The sequence below is a fragment of the Globicephala melas genome, chromosome 14 (assembly GCF_963455315.2).
Source record: "Globicephala melas chromosome 14, mGloMel1.2, whole genome shotgun sequence".
Lineage (NCBI taxonomy): Eukaryota > Metazoa > Chordata > Mammalia > Artiodactyla > Delphinidae > Globicephala > Globicephala melas.
The window spans coordinates 53,119,651-53,137,619 of NC_083327.1; the positions used below are offsets into that span (position 1 = coordinate 53,119,651).

At 37.6% G+C, this 17,969-nt stretch overlaps 1 protein-coding gene across 3 annotated transcripts in view; it reads left to right on the plus strand.

The window, feature by feature from the left end:
* Nucleotides 1-17,969, plus strand: part of TRMT11 (tRNA methyltransferase 11 homolog) — a 63,347-nt gene that overhangs the window by 458 nt on the left and 44,920 nt on the right. Inside the window, exons 1-3 of one of the 3 annotated variants that reach the window (XM_070043458.1) lie at nucleotides 7,969-8,076; nucleotides 14,083-14,148; nucleotides 15,773-15,846. In XM_070043458.1, coding sequence (XP_069899559.1) covers nucleotides 15,824-15,846 — 23 coding nt within the window. In that variant the 5' untranslated portion in view covers nucleotides 7,969-8,076; nucleotides 14,083-14,148; nucleotides 15,773-15,823. Of the gene's footprint in view, nucleotides 1-7,968; nucleotides 8,077-12,550; nucleotides 12,991-14,082; nucleotides 14,149-15,772; nucleotides 15,847-17,969 lie in introns of those variants that run through there. The other 2 variants (XM_060283625.2, XM_030853523.2) reach the window with 2 other exon arrangements.

Genomic DNA, 17,969 nt, shown 5'->3' on the forward strand with positions numbered 1-17,969 from the left:
GGTAGCGTTTTAAGTGTCGAATATGCGGGTCAGGTTTCGTGGGGGTTGGCGTAATGGTGGTGATGGTGGGTGGTAGGGTTAGATGATGGAAAAGTTGGGGAAATTGTTTTATTTATTCATTCAAGAAACATTTTCAGAGTTCCTGTAATCGAATATTCTGGACTCTGGGGATATAATGATGACAAAGTTTCTGTCTTCAAGGAGTTTACTGTTTAGGCTAAGGGGTGAGCAGATGCATAAACGTAGCACTATGAAATAATGTTGGTAAGTGCAGTGATAGGTAGGGAAATAGCATATAGAAGGGAAATATGATCCACCTGAGGGGTGGGTGATGTTGGCCGTTAAGATGGCTTCCAGGACGGCATGACACTTGAACTGTAACATAAAAGAAGAGTAGGAGTTAGCCAGGCCAAGGAGAGACATAAGCAAATTAGAATTACAAGCTATTCATTATTACCTGACTACCAAATATGTAGCAAAGAATGACAAGAAGAGAGCAGGAGAGGAGGGTAGGGTTCAGAAAATGCAAAGCCTTAAATACTCTGGATCTTAGAAGGGGACTTTATTGAAGAATTTTAAGGAAGTGACAGAATCAGATTTTTTTTTTTAAAGAAATCACTTTGGCTGAAGTACGGAGGATGGAGTTGAGAGGAATAAGGAGTTAGGAGTTGAGTCTGTTGGAATAGTCTTGTTAATAAATTAAGAAGGCCTGAACTAGGGCAGGGGGTAAGAGGATGGAATAGACTGGGGATATATTTAGGTGATAAAATCATCAGGGCTTGATGATTGATTGAAGGTGGGGGCAAGAGGGACCAATCAAGGATGATTCCTGGGATGGATATAAGGGTGTTTCCACTTAAAATAGAGAGCACAGGCAGCTGTATGATTTAAATTTTGGTTATGCTGAATTGGTTATGCTTGTGTAACATCAAATGGAGATGACCAGGAGGCAGTGAATATGAGTATGCACAGACGTTGATAGAGCTGCATGTACTGGTAATTAATATTTGGGAGTCTTCTGCATATGAACTCTAGGAGAGAAAATGAAATTATTCAGAGAAAGCATAGCTTCAAAAGAGTGGTGGGCCAAATGCAGGTACTTGGAAGCATTGATATTAAGGGGAATTGGGAAAAGGAGGTCATGAAGATAGGCAAGTGTCAGAATAGGAAGTATGTGAGACCATAAAAATCAAGAGGGTAAAGTTTTAGGATTTTGCTAGTGTGGTTGTGTAGTTTTAGGCGAAGAAGCCAGATTGCTTGGTTTAGTGGTCACTGGAAAATGAGGAAGGGGAGATAGACTGCTCTTAACATAAGAAGGGAAAGTAAGGGATTGGTTAACAGTTTGAGGGGGCCCTAGAGTCAAGGGAGGATCTGTATCCCTCTTGGAGAAATTTGCATGTTTGTAGGCTGAAGGGAAGGGGAAAATGGATATAAGGACACAGTGGGAGGTGTTGGCCTTTCAGTAGAAGGGGAGTGTGGGCGGAGGGGACTTAAGATGGGTGCGGGTAGTTGCCTCAGGGCCTGTTTTCTGGGTAATGAATGAGTCAAGGTTATTTCTTGAAAGATGGGGGACCAAGCGATTGAATGGAGAAACTGAGAAAAATAGTAAAATCTGAAATAATCATTGAGAGCAAAGAGGGAGCTGATGAGCTACAACAGTTGAGTAGAGAAGAACTCAGGTGTTAGAGCGAGGCTGAAAACGCAGCTGAGGGTGAAGAGCATGTATTTGTAATTGTGCCAAGATTCTGTGATTTTCTTCAGTTGTGTTCAACTCACTGGCCTTGGGAGTTTTGAAGGAAGATTGTGGCATTGATTCGGGACTAATGTGTTGCTGGGCAGGTGCGTTGAGAAATGAAAGCAAGTATAGAGGCACAGAGGGATGGTTGATTGTGGTGGTTTGTGTGGGGGATGTGAGGGGAAGGAGGATGAAGTAATGGGCACTGAGGCTAGAGAGGTGGGTAGGATCCAGATTTTGGAGTGTTGTGAAACCATTGGAAGGAATTTGGATTTTGTTTTAGGTTTAATGGAGAGCCATTGACTCTTTTTTCTTTTTTTTCCTTTTTAAGCCAGAAAGTGACAAACATTTTTTCATTTTAAATCACTAAGTGACTAGCAATCATTTGTGTTTTAAAAAGATAGTTCTGGAGTACCAGAGAAAGGATACCACTTAGAGGATACTGGGGTGGAACTAGAGAGAAGCCAAGGACGGTGAGTGCCTATAGTCAGATAATGCAGGGAGAATGGAGTGGTTAAGCTGCAGTCTTAAAAATAGCATCCCTAGTATTTGCTGGTTTTACCTGTTTTTTCTTTCTTAAATTCTTCTTAGTATCTTTCCCTTGTGCCAGTTTAAACTTCCAAAAGCTCAGCCATCTTTTCTGTCTCCATTGTCCCAAGGCTGAAACTCTAGTCTGGCATTCAAGGCCTGCAGTTGCATGGTTTTCTCCTCTGTATCCGCCCACCCGCTCCTCCCACAAACAGTGCAGCCAAAATAGACTTCCCCATTATTCCCTGAATGATGATGCCCTCTTGTTTGGGTCTTTCCTATTCCACTCTTCGTTTTACTGATTTTATATCGTCAATATTCATTTAGATTTGCCCACATATTTGTTTATTTTAGGTTTATATTTTTCACTTGATTCTTTTTCAGATGTGCAATTTCCTTTTTTTTAATCCTCTACCAAAATTCTTAATTTTGTCTTTCATCCCCTTCAATATAGAAAGCACAGTTATGTTAAAGTATGTACTTGAAAAAAGGGGTCCTATGGGTCTGTTTCTTTTATGTATTGTTTCTCTTGGTTCTTTTTCATGTGTGTGCTGGGTGTTTGTTAAATATATACCAGATATATTTGAAAATTTATTTGAAAAAATAAGTGAGAGCTAGGATGATGTAAATCCTCTTGAAGAATATAGGAGCATTAACACACTAGGATCACTTGAACTCGTTTTCAGCCATTAAGTTCTGTTTCTGTTCTGATTTGCACATACTGCTAGTGTGTGTAGCTTTTGGGGATGCCAGTCTAAACTGGGTGGATTATCAAACTTCCTTTCCTTCTCATTGTTGGCCCTATACTCTTTTTGTTCCTCTAGCTCCATTAAGCTGTCCAAAGGGCTGTCCGCCCTCACAGCTGCTTTTGGAATTGGTAAATGTCCCAGGGAGAGAGTGGCTGCACCTTGAGATTTCTGTCCTCTCCGGGATCTTGGTTTGGTAATTTTTGTAATCTCTTGATGCCTTCAAGCAGAAGTCAGGTTTTTTTTTTTTAATTCTTTTCAGCAGGAGGCTTAATCTGAATCACCTAGTTTGCCATCATTGGAAGTGAAAGTCCTCTCTCTGTACAGATTCTCCCTGTGTTTCAGGGCTTAAGTGAGTTTGTTTTTTGTTTTTGTTTTTTTTTGTTTTTTTTTTTTGCAGTACGCAGGCCTCTCACTGTTGTGGCCTCTCCCATTGCAGAGCACAGGCTCCGGGTGCGCAGGCTCAGCGGCCATGGCTCACGGGCCTAGCCGCTCCACGGCATGTGGGATCTTCCCAGACCGGGGCACGAACCCGTGTCCCCTGCATCGGCAGGTGGACTCTCAACCACTGTGCCACCAGGGAAGCCCCTTAAATGAATTTCCATTGAAACTTTTCTTCTAAAACTGAAGTAATCTTTTCTTCCTTTGTACTCTGGTACAATACTTCTTTGCTTCTTTAAGGGCACTCACTGTTGTATACCTCACTTTTCAGTTACTGGATTAAATGTTAGTTCTAGTAGAGCTTAAGCTCCCTCAGGATAAATATATATTTATCTTTACATAGCTCAGTGCCTTGCATATATTAGTTGTTTAATAAATATTGAATTGAGTGAAATAGGATCTCTTCAGGGAAGGCAATCAAAAGGACAGTCTACACTTATGGACCCATCTACTGTATGAGAACTGCTAGGCAGGAAAGCTATAATGAGTAGCTGCCTTTATGATTTAAAATAAAGACTGAGTGCAAGTGTGGTCTGGTTTTACCTCTGTGCAGTTAATCAGGGCCAGTTTTAGTTGGCAGCTGCCTTATTGTACTAAAAGTAAAGTTCAGACCCCTGGGTTTCATTGCTGGTTCTGAAGCAAACTAAATGGATGAAAGAGTGGCTAAAAGAACTGAAAAGCTCATGAATTAATGTATCAGGTATGCATCAGATCATGCCATATTTTTATATCCAATGTCTAATATAAATTCTTCTATTCCTGATATAAAAAGATTCTCAACTGGAAAGTGGGTTTGCCATATGATGAATAAAAATCTTGTGTTTTGATTTTTCCAAGTAGGTTGATATTGTATTTTAATATGTGTTTTGCTTTTAAATTTGAAACTTGGATTATCACATTTACTCTCACTTTAAATCATTGCTTAGATTTTAGGTAATGGTGCTAATTCTATGTTGTAAAATTTCCAATAATCCTCACTTTTTAAAAAAATCTCTTAGAACATTTGTGCTTTAACCTGTTGCTAATTTCTAACAATGTATTCCAAGAGCAGCACACTTTCCTGTTTTAAATGTAAAGCTGATTTCATAATATGGTTTAGTACAGAATGAACAATAATCATTCTAGTTCAAGAGACAATCTATAACTTCATTTTTTTCTTTTAAGTATTATAACTTTGTCAGTCTCACTTGATTTCTTGACTCACTGGGCTTCAAGGATAGTGTTGGTCATCATCAGCTTGATTCCTTTAATAACAGCCTAGGTTCTTTGCTCCATTCTTTACAGACCTTATCTCGTGAGGTAGCTGATTCCTGTTTTATAGGTGGGGGAACTGAGGGTCAAAGGAGTTAAGCTTCTTGTAAAGAAAAGAAAAATCATACAGCTGCTATTTGGAAGAACTGAAGAACAAATTGTGGTCTGACTCTGAGGTCCAGTGATGCCTTCTATTCAAATTTGTGTCACCCATGTTGCAAAATGACTTTTGGACTACCTTCATTGATTTACTGATAGTCTATGCTAGTTCTTGGTCTGTCCATGTGATTCATCTGAGTTCAGCACCTTCTAATGCCAGGGATTAAGAAAATGATTTGTTGCATAGACAAAAGGGAAAACAGAGAAGGTACTAGTTGTTCAAACCTCCCATTCTTCTTGGTCTTGAGGTAGAGGACTTCATGGTCTGGTGTACATTCTCTCATTCTGGCTGTGGCTCATGATGGGCGTGGTTTTCGTCCCTTCCCCTAGTTGGAACGAAAGGGGATTGTAGGCACCCCTCAGTGGGGACACTTATCTCTCATTAGGTTTATTCCTCTATAAGACCTATACAGAGGAGTGGGATTCTACCTGCTTTATGTTATTTGGGGAGGCAAAATTTGTTAGTAGTATAAATCATAAAGTTTGTATAATATCCTGTGTTTATCAGTACATAGTGATTGCTTCATAGACTATATGTACTATCTGAACAGATTTCAAGTTTGCATACCTGATGTTTTAAAGTAGCTTTTGTATTCTCTTTCTAGTTCTGTAATTTTATCCAGAAAGGAGGTTAACGTACCATAACTTGTACATAATGAATCCACAGTGATGCTCCCTAGTTAATCACTTTTCTTTTTTTTAATTTAACATATATTTATTCATCTAATTAACTGGACAAGACAGCAGAGTTAATCTCTAAAGGGACTCCTGGCATTTGGTAAAATTCTATTATTCATCTTTTAGTCTTTTAATCATAAAATAATACATTACTAATGATTTTAGTTTCTAGAAAAAGAATGGTTCCAAATACAGCTTGTAAACAAATATAGTAAAAATAATTTTCTGTGCTAGTAATCAAAAAATTAAAATAACAAGTTAAAAGCACTATTTTTTAATCTACTTAATTAACAAAAACAGTACAACATCCAACTGAGCAGTAGTGAAGGCAAATTGATACTCTCACTTTATAATTTAAAACAGTCCTTTAAGAAAGTATTTTGGGAGTGGCTTCAAGATGGCGGAGCAGTAGACATGGAGATCACCTTCCTTCTCACAAATACATCAAAATTACATCTACATGTGGAACAACTCCTACAGAACACCTACTGAATGCTGGCAGAAGACCTCAGACTTCCCAAAAGGCAAGAAACTCCCCACATACCTGGGTAGAGCAAAAGAAAAAAGAAAAAACAGAGACAAAAGAATAGGAATGGAACCTGCCCCTCTGGGAGGGAGCTGTGAAGGAGGAAGAGTTTCCACACACTAGGAAGCCCCTTCACTGGCAGAGACAGGGGTGGTGAGGGAGAAACTTAGGAGCCACAGAAGAGAGTGCAGCAACAGGGGTGCGGAGGGCAAAGCGCAGAGATTCCCACACAGAGGGTTGGTGCTGACCAGCACTCACCAGCCCGAGAGGCTTGTCAGCTCACCCCCTGGGGCGGGTGGTGGCTGGGAGCTGAGGTTCTGGCTTTGGAGGTCAGACCCCAGGGAGATGACTGGGGTTGGCTGCCTGAACACAGCCTGAAGGGGGCTAGTGTGCCACAGCTAGCTGGATGGGAATCTGGGAAAAAGTCTGGACCTGCCTAAGAGGCAAGAGACCATTGTTTTGGGGTACACGAGGAGAAGGGATTCAGAGCACCGCCTAAACGAGCTCCAGAGACGGGTGCGAGCCATGGCTATCAGCGTGGACACCAGAGATGGGCATGAAATGCTAAGGCTGATGCTGCAGCCACCAAGAAGCCTGTATGCAAGCACAGGTCACTATCCACACCTCCCCTCCTAGGAGCCTGTGCAGCCCGCCACTGCCAGGATCCCATGATCCAGGGACAACTTCCCCGGGAGAACGCACGGTGTGCCTCAGGCTGGTGCAACGTCACGCCGGCCTCTGCCGCCGCAGGCTCACCCTGCATTCCTTACCCCTCCCTCCCTCCGGCCTGAGTGAGCCAGAGCCCCCGAATTAGCCGCTCCTTTAACCCCATCCTGTCTGGGCAGAGAACAGATGCCCTCAGGCGACCTACATGCAGAGATGGGCCAAATCTAAAGCTGAACCCCAGGAGCTGTGCGAACAAAGAAGAGAAAGGGAAATCTCTCCCAGCAGACTCAGGAGCAGCGGATTAAATCTCCACAATCAACTTGACGTACCCTGCATCTCTGGAATACCTGAATAGACAATGAATCATCCCAAAATTGAGGTGGTGGACTTTGGGAGCAACTGTAGACTTGGGGTTTGCTTTCTGCATCAATTTGTTTCTGGTTTTATGTTTATCTTAGTTTAGTATTAAAAGCTTATTATCATTGGTAGATTTGTTTACTGATTTGGTTGTTCTCTTCCTTTTTAAATTTTATATATATATATATATTTTTTTCCTTTTTCTCTTTTTGTGAGTGTGTATGTGTGTGATTCTTTGTGTGATTTTGACTGTATAGCTGGGCTTTTGCCATTTGTCCTAGGGTTCTGACTTTTTTTTTTAACTGTAGTTTTTAGCACTTGTTATCATTGGTGGATTTGTTTCTTGGTTTGGTTGCTCTCTTCTTTCTTTCCTTCTTTTTTTTTTAATTTTTTATTTTTAATAGTTTTTTTCTATTTTAATAACTTTATTTTATTTTTTCCTTTTTTCTTTCTTTTTTTCTTTTTCTCCCTTTTCTTCTGAGCCGTGTGGCTGACAGGGTCTTGGTGCTCCAGCCGGGTGTCAGTCCTAAGCCTCGGAGGTGGGAGAGCCGAGCTAAGGACATTGGACCACCAGAGACGTCCTGGCCCCACGTAATATCAAACAGCAGAAGCTCTCCCAGAGATCACCATCTCAACGCTAAGACCCAGCTCCACTCAACGACCAGCAAGCTACAGTGCTGGACACCCTATGCCAAACAACTAGCAAGACAGGAACACAAACCCACCTTTAGCAGAGAGGCTGCCTAAAATCGTTATAAGTTCACAGACACTCCAAAACACACCACCGGATGTGGTCCTGCCCACCAGAAAGCCAAGATCCGGCCTCATCCACCAGAACACAGGCACCAGTTCTACACAACCCTCTGAACCAACCTGCATAACCAGGAAGCTTACACAACCCTCTGAACCAACCTTACCCACTGGGAGCAGACATTAAAAACAACGGGAACTACGAACCTGCAGATTGCGAAAAGGAGACCCCAAACACAGTAAGTTAAGCAAAATGAGAAGACACAGAAATACACAGCAGATGAAGGAGCAAGGTAAAAACCCATCAGACCAAACAAATGAAGAGGAAATAGGCAGTCTACCTGAAAAAGAATTCAGAGTAATAATAGTAAAGATGATCCAAAATCTTGGAAGTAGAATGGAGAAAATACAAGAAACGTTTAACAAGGACCTAGAGAACTAAAGAGCAAACAAACAGTCATGAACAACACAATAAATAAAATTAAAAATTCTCTGGAAGGAGTGAACAGTAGAATAACTGAAGCAGAAGAATGGGTAAGTGACCTGGAATATAAAATAGTGGAAATAACTACCACAGAGCAGAATAAAGAAAAAAGAATTGAGGACAGTCTCAGAGACCTCTGAGACAACATTAAACGCACCAACATTCGAATTATAGGGGTTCCAGAAGAAGAAGAGAAAAAAAAAGGGACTGAGGGGCTTCCCTGATGGCGCAGTGGTTGAGAGTCTGCCTGCCGAAGCAGGGGACACAGGTTCGTGCCCTGGTCTGGGAAGATCCCACGTGCCGTGGAGCGGCTGGGCCTGTGAGTCATGGCTGCTGGGCCTGCGCGTCCGGAGCCTGTGCTCCGCAACGGGTGAGGCCACAACAGTGAGAGGCCTGCGTACCACAAAAAAAAAAAAGGGACTGTGAAAGTATTTGAAGAGATTATACTTGAAAACTTCCCTAATATGGGTAAGGAAATAGTCAAGTCCAGGAAGCGCAGAGAGTCCCATACAGGATAAACCCAAGGAGAAACACGCCAAGACACATATTAATCAAACTATCAAAAATTAAGTACAAAGAAAAAATATTAAAAGCAGCAAGGGAAAAGCAACAATAAACATACAAGGGAATCCCCATAAGGTTAACAGCTAATCTCTCAGCAGAAACTCTGCAAGCCGGAAGGGAGTTGCAGGACATATTTAAAGTGATAAAAGGGAAAAACCTACAACCAAGATTACTCTACCCAGCAAGGATCTCATTCAGATTCAAGGTAGAAATTAAAACCTTTACAGACAAGCAAAAGCTAAGAAAATTCAGCACCACCAAACCAGCTTTACGACAAATGCTAAAGGAACTTCTCTAGGCCAGAAACACAACAGAAGGAAAAGACTTACAATAACAAACCCAAAACAATTAAGAAAATGGTAATAGAAACATAAATATCGATAACTACCTTAAGTGTAAATGGATTAGATGCTCCAACCAAAAGACATAGACTGGCTGAATGGTTACAAAAACAAGACCTGTACATATGCTGTCTACAAGAGACCCAATTCAGACCTAGGGACACATACAGACTGAAAGTGAGGGCATGGAAAAAGATATTCCATGGGAATGGAAATCAAAAGAAAGCTGGAGTAGCAATTCTCATATCAGACAAAATAGACTTTAAAGTAAAGAAGGTTACAAGAGACAAGGACATTACATAATGATCAAGGGATCAGTCCAAGAAGAAGATATAGCAATTGTAAATATTTATGCACTCAACATAGGGGCACCTCAATAGATAAGGCAAATGCTAACAGCCATAAAAGGGGAAATCGACAGTAACACAATAATAGTAGGGGACTTTAACACCCCACTTTCACCAATGGACAGATCATCCAAAATGAAAATAAATAAGGAGACACAAGCTTTAAATGATACATTAAACAAGATGGACTTAATTGATACTTATAGGACATTCCATCTAAAAAACAGCAGATAACACTTTCTTCTCAAGTGCTCATGGAACATTCTCCAGGATAGATCATATCTTGGGTCACAAATCAAGCCTTGGTAAATTTAAGAAAATTGAAATCATATCAAGTATCTTTTCTGGCCACAGTGCTATGAGACTAGGTATCAATTACAGGAAAAAATCTGTAAAAAATACTAACACGTGGAGGCTAAACAATACACTACTGTATAACCAAGAGATTACTGAAGAAATCAAAGAGGAAATAAAAAAATACCTAGAAACAAATGACAATGAGAACACGATGACCCAAAACCTATGGGAAGCAGCAAAAGCAGTTCTAAGAGGGAAGTTTACAGCAATACAGTCCTACCTCAAGTAACAAGAAACATCTCAAATAAACAACCTAACCTTACACCTAAAGCAATTAGAGAAAGAAGAACAAGAAAACCCCAAAGTTAGCAGAAGGAACGAAATCATAAATATCAGACCAGAAATAAATGAAAAAGAAATGAAGGAAACAATAGCAAAGATAATTGATCCTAAAAGCTTGTTCTTTGAGAAGATAAACAAAATCGATAAACCATTAGCTAGACTCATCTAGAAAAAAAGGGAGAAGACTCAACAGAATTAGAAATGAAAAAGGAGAAGTAACAACTGACACTGCAGAAATTCAAAGGAGCATGAGAGATTACTACAAGCAACTATATGCCAATAAAATGGACAACCTGGAAGAAATGGACAAATTATTAGAAAAACACAACCTTCTGAAATTGAACCAGGAAGAAATAGAAAATATAAACAGACCGATCCCAAGCACTGAAATTGAAACTGTGATTAAAAATCTTCCAACAAACAGAAGCCCAGGACCAGATGGATTCACCAGAATATTCTATCAAACATTTAGAGAAGAGCTAACACCTATCCTTCTCAAACTCTTCCAAAATATAGCAGAGGGAGGAACACTCCCAAACTCATTCTACGAGGCCACCGTCAACCTGATACCAAAACCAGACAGAGATGCCACAAAAAAAGAAAACTACTGGCCAATATCACTGATGAACATAGATGCAAAAATCCTCAACAAAAATACTAGCAAACAGAATCCAACAGCACATTAAAAGGGTCATACACCATGATCAAATGGGGTTTATCCCAGGAATGCAAAGATTCTTCAATATATGCAAATCAATCAATGTGATACACCATATTAGCAAATTGAAGAATAAAAACCATATAATCATCTCAATAGATGTAGAAAAAGCTTTCGAGAAAATTCAACACCCATTTATGATAAAAACCCTCCAGAAAGTAGGCATAGAGGGAACTTATCTCAACATAATAAAGGCCATATATGACAAACCCACAGCCAACATCGTTCTCAATGGTGAAAAACTGAAATTATTTCCACTAAGATCAGGAACAAGGCAAGGTTGCCCACTCTCACCACTATTATTATGCATAGTTTTGGAAGTTTTAGCCACAGCAGTCAGAGAAGAAAAAAATAAAAGGAATCCAATTCGGAAAAGAAGAAGTAAACCTGTCACTGTTTGCAGATGACATGACACTATACATAGAGAATCCTAAAGATGCTACCAGAAAACTACTAGAGCTAATCAATGAATTTGGTAAAGTAGTAGGATACAAAATTAATGCACAGAAATCTCTTGCATTCCTATACACTAATGGTGAAAAATCTGAAAGAGAAATTAAGGAAACATTCCCATTTACCATTGCAACAAAAAGAATAAAATACCTAGGAATAAACCTACCTAAGGAGACAAAAGACCTGTATGCAGAAAACTATAAGACACTGATGAAAGAAATTAAAGATGATACAGACAGTTGGAGAGATATACCATGTTTTTGGATTGGAAGAATCAGTATTGTGAAAATGACTCTACTACCCACAGCAATCTACAGATTCAATGCAATCCCTATCAAACTACCAAAGGCATTTTTCACAGAACTAGAACAAAAAATTTCACAACTTGTATGGAAACGCAAAAGACCCCGAATAGCCAAGGCAATCTTGAGAAAGAAAAATGGAGCTGGAGGAATCAGGCTCCCTGACTTCAGACTATACTGCAAAGCTACAGTAATCCAGACAGTATGGTACTGGTACAGAAACAGAAATATAGATCAATGGAACAGGATAGAAAGCCTAGCGATAAACCCACACACATATGGTCATCTTATCTTTGATAAAGGAGGCAAGAATATACAATGGAGAAAAGACAGCCTCTTCAATAAGTGGTGCTGGGAAAACTGGAGAGCTACATGTAAAAGAATGAAATTAGAATGCTACCTGACAGCATACACAAAAATAAACTCAAAATGGATTAAAGACCTAAATGTAAGTCCAGACAGTATAAAACTCTTAGAGGATAACATAGGCAGAACTTCATGACATAGATCACAGGAAGATCCTTTTTGACCCACCTCCTAGAGAAATGGAAATAAAAACAAACATAAACAAATGGGACCTAATGAAACTTAAAAGCTTTTGCACAGCAAAGGAAACCATAAACAAGACAAGAAGACAACCCTCAGAATGGGAGAAAATATTTACAAACGAAGCAACTGACAAAGGATTAATCTCCAAAATATACCAGCAGCTCATGCAGCTCAATATCAGAAAAACAAACAACCCAATCCAAAAATGGGCAGAAGACCTAAATAGACATTTCTCCAAAGAAGATATACAGACTGCCAACAAACACATGAAAGGATGCTCAACATCACTAATCATTAGCGAAATGCAAGTCAAAACTACAATGAGGTATCACTCAACACCGGTCAGAATGGCCATCATCAAAAAATCTACAAACAGTAAATGCTGGAGAGGGTGTGGAGAAAAGGGAACCCTCTTGCACTGTTGGTGGGAATGTAAATTGATTCAGCCACTATGGAGAACAGTATGGAGGTTCCTTAGAAAACTAAAAATAGAACTACCATACAACCCAGCAATCCCACTACTGGGCATATACCCTGAGAAAACAATAATTCAAAACGAATCATGTACCACAATGTTCATTGCAGCTCTATTTACAATAGCCAGGAAATGGAAAAAACCTAAGTGTCCATCAACAGATGAATGGATAAAGAAGATGTGGCACATATATACAATGGAATATTACTCACCCATAAAAAGAAAGAAAATTGAGTTACTTGTTGTGACATGGATGGACCTAGAGTCTCATAGAGAGTTAAGTAAGTCAGAAGGAGAAAAATACCGTATGCTAACACATATATATGGAATCTAAAAAAAAAAAAGTTTTGAAGAACCTAGGGGCAGGACAGGAATAAAGACGCAGACGTAGAGAATGGAAGTGAGGACACGGGGAGGGGGAGGGCTATGCTGGGACCAAGTGATAGAGTGGCATGGACATATATAGACTACCAAATGTAAAATAGATAGCTAGTGGGAAGCAGCTGCATAGCACAGGGAGATCAGCTCTGTGCTTTGTGTCCACCTAGAGTGGTGGGATAGGGAGGGTGGGAGGGAGATGCAAGAAAGAGGGGATATGGGGATATATGTATATGTATAGCTGATTCACTTTGTTATACAGCAGAAACTAACACACCATTTTAAAGCAATTACACTCCAATAAAGATGTTAAAAAAAAAAGTATTTTGGCCACATATACGCTAAGAAGCCATAAAATTTTTCACGTCTCTGAGTATAGTAATTCTACTTTAAAGAAGCAATCTCAAATGGAAAAATCCATATATTTGTGAAAATAAGTATTTAGCTTTGTTTTAAACTGATAAAGTTGAAAACACCTAAATGTCCAACATAAAGTGTATTGTTTCCTACTGAAAAATTTGCAGTCCTGATGCCAAGGAAGAAAATGTTTATGATATTAATATTCAAAGGGAAAACACAGGGATCCTAAACATCATTACAAACATGTTATTTCTTTTCTGAACATCCTCAAATTATCTAATTTATTTGTATTGATCCATTGTCAGATTTACTAATCTATTGTTTTTGTAATCTGCTTTTTCCTTTTAAAACTCAGTGCATTTTCTCAAAGTTTTTTGACAACGCTTTTTTGTTTTTTTCTAAAATTTCTCCGAAATTACTTACCATGATTGTGACTGTAAAATTTTTTTAGAACCCAGAGTTGTAATTTGTCTGGTATTGACATTTAAACACCTTAAGTAGATAATCTGCTCTTTGTGTGTGTGTGTGTGTGTGTGTGTGTGTGTGTGTCTTTGTGTGTGTGTTATAACTGCATCTTAATAGACTTTAAGTTCCCTGTGTTAAAATGTATTCTCTCTCTGATATTTTCAATATAGGAAATAAAGTCTCTGCTTTCACTTTTTGGAGGTCAGTTCACCAATAGTCAGGAAACTTATGGAAAGGTAAGTTGAATTTGTATTTTTCATTAGACCATATGTAGTATCCTTATAAATAGAACCTTGAATTTAAAGAGAAGAGCTCAAAATCTTAAATTTATATTTTTTTGGTTACCTGTGTCTGTTTTTAGGGGCAATTGAATAAAAAGGATATTTGGGAGAAATTTTGGTTTTGGAAAGTTAGATTTATTTCCAGTATTCACTTATTTTATTAGTTTTTAAATTGTAGTTCAACAGTTATACCATAATTTATATCTGTTGCTTCATTGGAAAAAGGGCTGTCTTCTATTGATGAGGTATAATTAGAGTTTAGAATTTAGCTGAATTTCAGGCTTATATTGGTACTCATTTTAAAATTTGTAATTGTGCATGTGTGAAATTGTGAGTTTATTTATATATTTTGTATTTGATGGTTTATCAGTGTATTAGAGGAGTTTGGAAAATAGAAAAAGAAAAAATCATTCACAATTCTTCTTCCTTGACGTGACTTATAATTTGGGGATACTGCCTTCTAGTCTTTTTTCATATACATTTTTTCCGCTCAGTGGTAATGCTACCAGTGAACTTCTGCATTTCTTTTTCATTTGATAGCATTAATGTAGGCACATATTTCTGCATAGCTTTCATTACTAACAGGGATGTGTAATATTTTCCATCGATTAGCTCTACCATAATTTATCTAATGATTTCATTTCATTCAGGTTGCTTTTAAATTTTTCCTAATAAAAATAATACTGAGATGACCATCTTTTTTCCTGTTTGGATTATTTTGAATTTTTCTGTAGGGTAGTGTGAATATTGGAATAAAGGCTGGGTGTGGCAGGGAGGACTTTTCACAAAAGATGAGAGAACTTAATTTGAAAGTCCCCTGGTGTTGGACTTGTACTCCTGAATGAATTTCACTTATTGAGGGAGGAGGGAAAGAGGGAGAGTGTGGATATAATTGGGTGAGGGTGTTAAACTGAGGTTAGGATCCTGCTACATTTTGCTGCATTCTGGCAAGTGGTTATCTGGGTGGAGCACAGAAGTGCCTATAATCTTGGGTATTAAAACCTGCTGATGCACTTGGAACTTTTTTCCTTAGATAAAATAATAAAAATAAATGATAATTTAATAATATACTGTATAGTTTTCCATCATAGTTATTGCAGAGACAATAACTATGTTTCCCACCCCCTCGGGTGGCCACAACTACCTAGAAAAAAAGGGATCATTCAAAGAAATACATTACTTAGTAGTTAAAAATAAAATAGCTGTGTTATAAGAAATAATTAGCAACAATAAAAAATTCTGAAATTATATTTTGGGGTAAAATACTCATTAATTCTTGATCAGACTATATAAGAGCAAACACAAAATTAACCTGAAGTTTAAATATCCTTAAATTTGCTGATGTTTTCATTTATACAGTCATTTATAAAAGTGTTCTGATACTGTACTGTATTATCTTAACAGGTTACCTATTAAAATAATTTATTTATTTATTTTTTATCTATTGGAGCAATTTTTATTTTGGTTAGTGTCAAATCAGATATTCTTACATAAAAGTAGCAGATAGGAATCTCTCCTTATTGACTTCTTAAACGAAAGCATATGAGGCCATAAAACCATATATTGTTGTTTCTTTCAGTCTCCTTTTTGGATTCTTAGCATTCCCTCTGAAGATATTGCCAGAAACTTAATGAAACGGACAGTGTGTGCCAAGTAAGAAAAACTTATAGTGTCCTCCTGCATGAGTATAAACCAGACTTCTCATAACTACTCTGTCCTACTTTTTGCTTATGTTGGCAGAAGGTAGAAGGGGGTTGATTGTTTGGGGAGCTCAGCTTAGCTTGTAGTTACATGTATTTGCCACTGGATGGTGGTAGGAGAACAGAGGAGAGTTATCTGCTGAAACTGAGGTTGAGAGAATTTCAGTGGTGAAATGCAGAAACGCTTGCTTTAGAATAATTTTTTTAAACTTCTACATTAAGCAAGCATATGGTATAAGATGTAAATGCTGTGTTATTACATAGGATAAATGCCACATTTAATTATAACCAAAGTATTGAAAACCTAAAAATGTTTTTCTTATAGATGGTTTTTAGTTAGATGAACAGATTGGTGAAGTGTAAGATGACAAAAATGAGGACTACCATAAAGTATGTTTTCTGTTTTATTTGTTAGAGGAACTCTGATTATCATATCTTGATATGGATTAATATAATGGTGCCTTCCTTATTTATCCTGCCTGAGTGTTTTCTAGCTTTTATCATTAGTATCTGTTCTTTTTTCATTTCTTTTCTTTCTTTCATTTTTTTTATTGTTGGAAAATTCTATCTTTGGGTTTGAAAATTAAACTGCGTTTTTAGCTACCATTTTAAGAACTGAACAACTTATCCTTGAATTGCTTTTTTTTTTACATGCTCCCCCATCCCCAAACATTTCTGAAAACTTCTTTTTGCTTAGAAATTATAATATTTAATAATGCAGTGCAAATAATTTACATATATCTAGTTTTGTTAGCATGGTTAGCAATACTTTATAGCATAGTATGTCATTGCTATATTATTGAATAGACTACAACCCCCATATTAGATTTATCCTATTGAAAACTAGCTGCAGTACTAAATCTAATCTCGTAAATTGAGGCTTGTTGATGGGTCTTAGTCAATAAAAATGACTAGAAAGCAGAAACAGAACTAAGAAACACATCCTTTGAATAATTATTACTCTACATTAGTGTATTAAAATTTATGGCTCTAAGGGGTGTTTGAATTCCAAAGATAAAGCTTATAGGTTTAAAATAGCTACTTGAGAACCAGAACTTGTATACTTCCTTCAAAGCTCATATCTTCTGATGAATATATTTGAGTAATGGTACAATAAATAGTTGTGTAATAGTTGTATAACATTATGAAATAATGTCCCTGGCTGCTTTTTAGTCTCTGTATATTTTGCATAGCTGAGGTTATACCTTAAGTGATAACTAAGTAAGAACAGTATTACTGCAGAGACCTTATCTCTATAAATTTAATAGAAATGGGGGAATTCATTTTCAGAGGATAAAATTTACAGTTCTGATTGTAGCATTAATTGTTCTGGAGCTAATAGACTTTTAGAACAGTGCATTCAAAGCTAACTTAAATTCAGATTTTTTTGTGGTAGAATAGGGATTGAAAGTTCATTTTATTTGACTTATTTTTAACATGGACTATTTTGAGCATATCACAAGCAGTGATATATAACAAACACCGAGGTACCTACCTTGTTAGATCTCAACATTTTGAGATATTTGCCACAGCTTTTTTTTTTTTTTAAAGAAATAAACCATGACAGGAACCATTGGTGCTCCTTGTGTATCTTTCCCCATTCTATTACCCTTCTTCCCTCAAAGCATAGTTTCTTAAAGCATTTTTATTTGTCAGAAAGGTTTCATTATTACTGCTATAATCAGTGAAATATTTTAGGTCATATTGATATTATATTAGTAAGTTGACCTCCATGCTTATTTATATAGCACCCACGAGATGTGGCAATTCATGTAAGTTTTATAATCTCTAAAATAGGGATAATAGTGCAGTCATATATATGAAAACCGTTTATTCCGAAATCTAAATCACAAAGGGTGTTACTCCAGTGTTCCAATTATAACTGAAGCTTATGATGTTATATATCTAATATTTTTATTTTGCCATTTAAATATAAATTTATTAATGTTATATAAATTCTTTCTGAAAAAGAGGATAGGGAGTATTATTTCATTTTTACTGATTCTAGGTTATCACTACAAACATTCGTTCCTATAAATTACTGTATAATGGTTCATTAGGGATAATTATGATTTA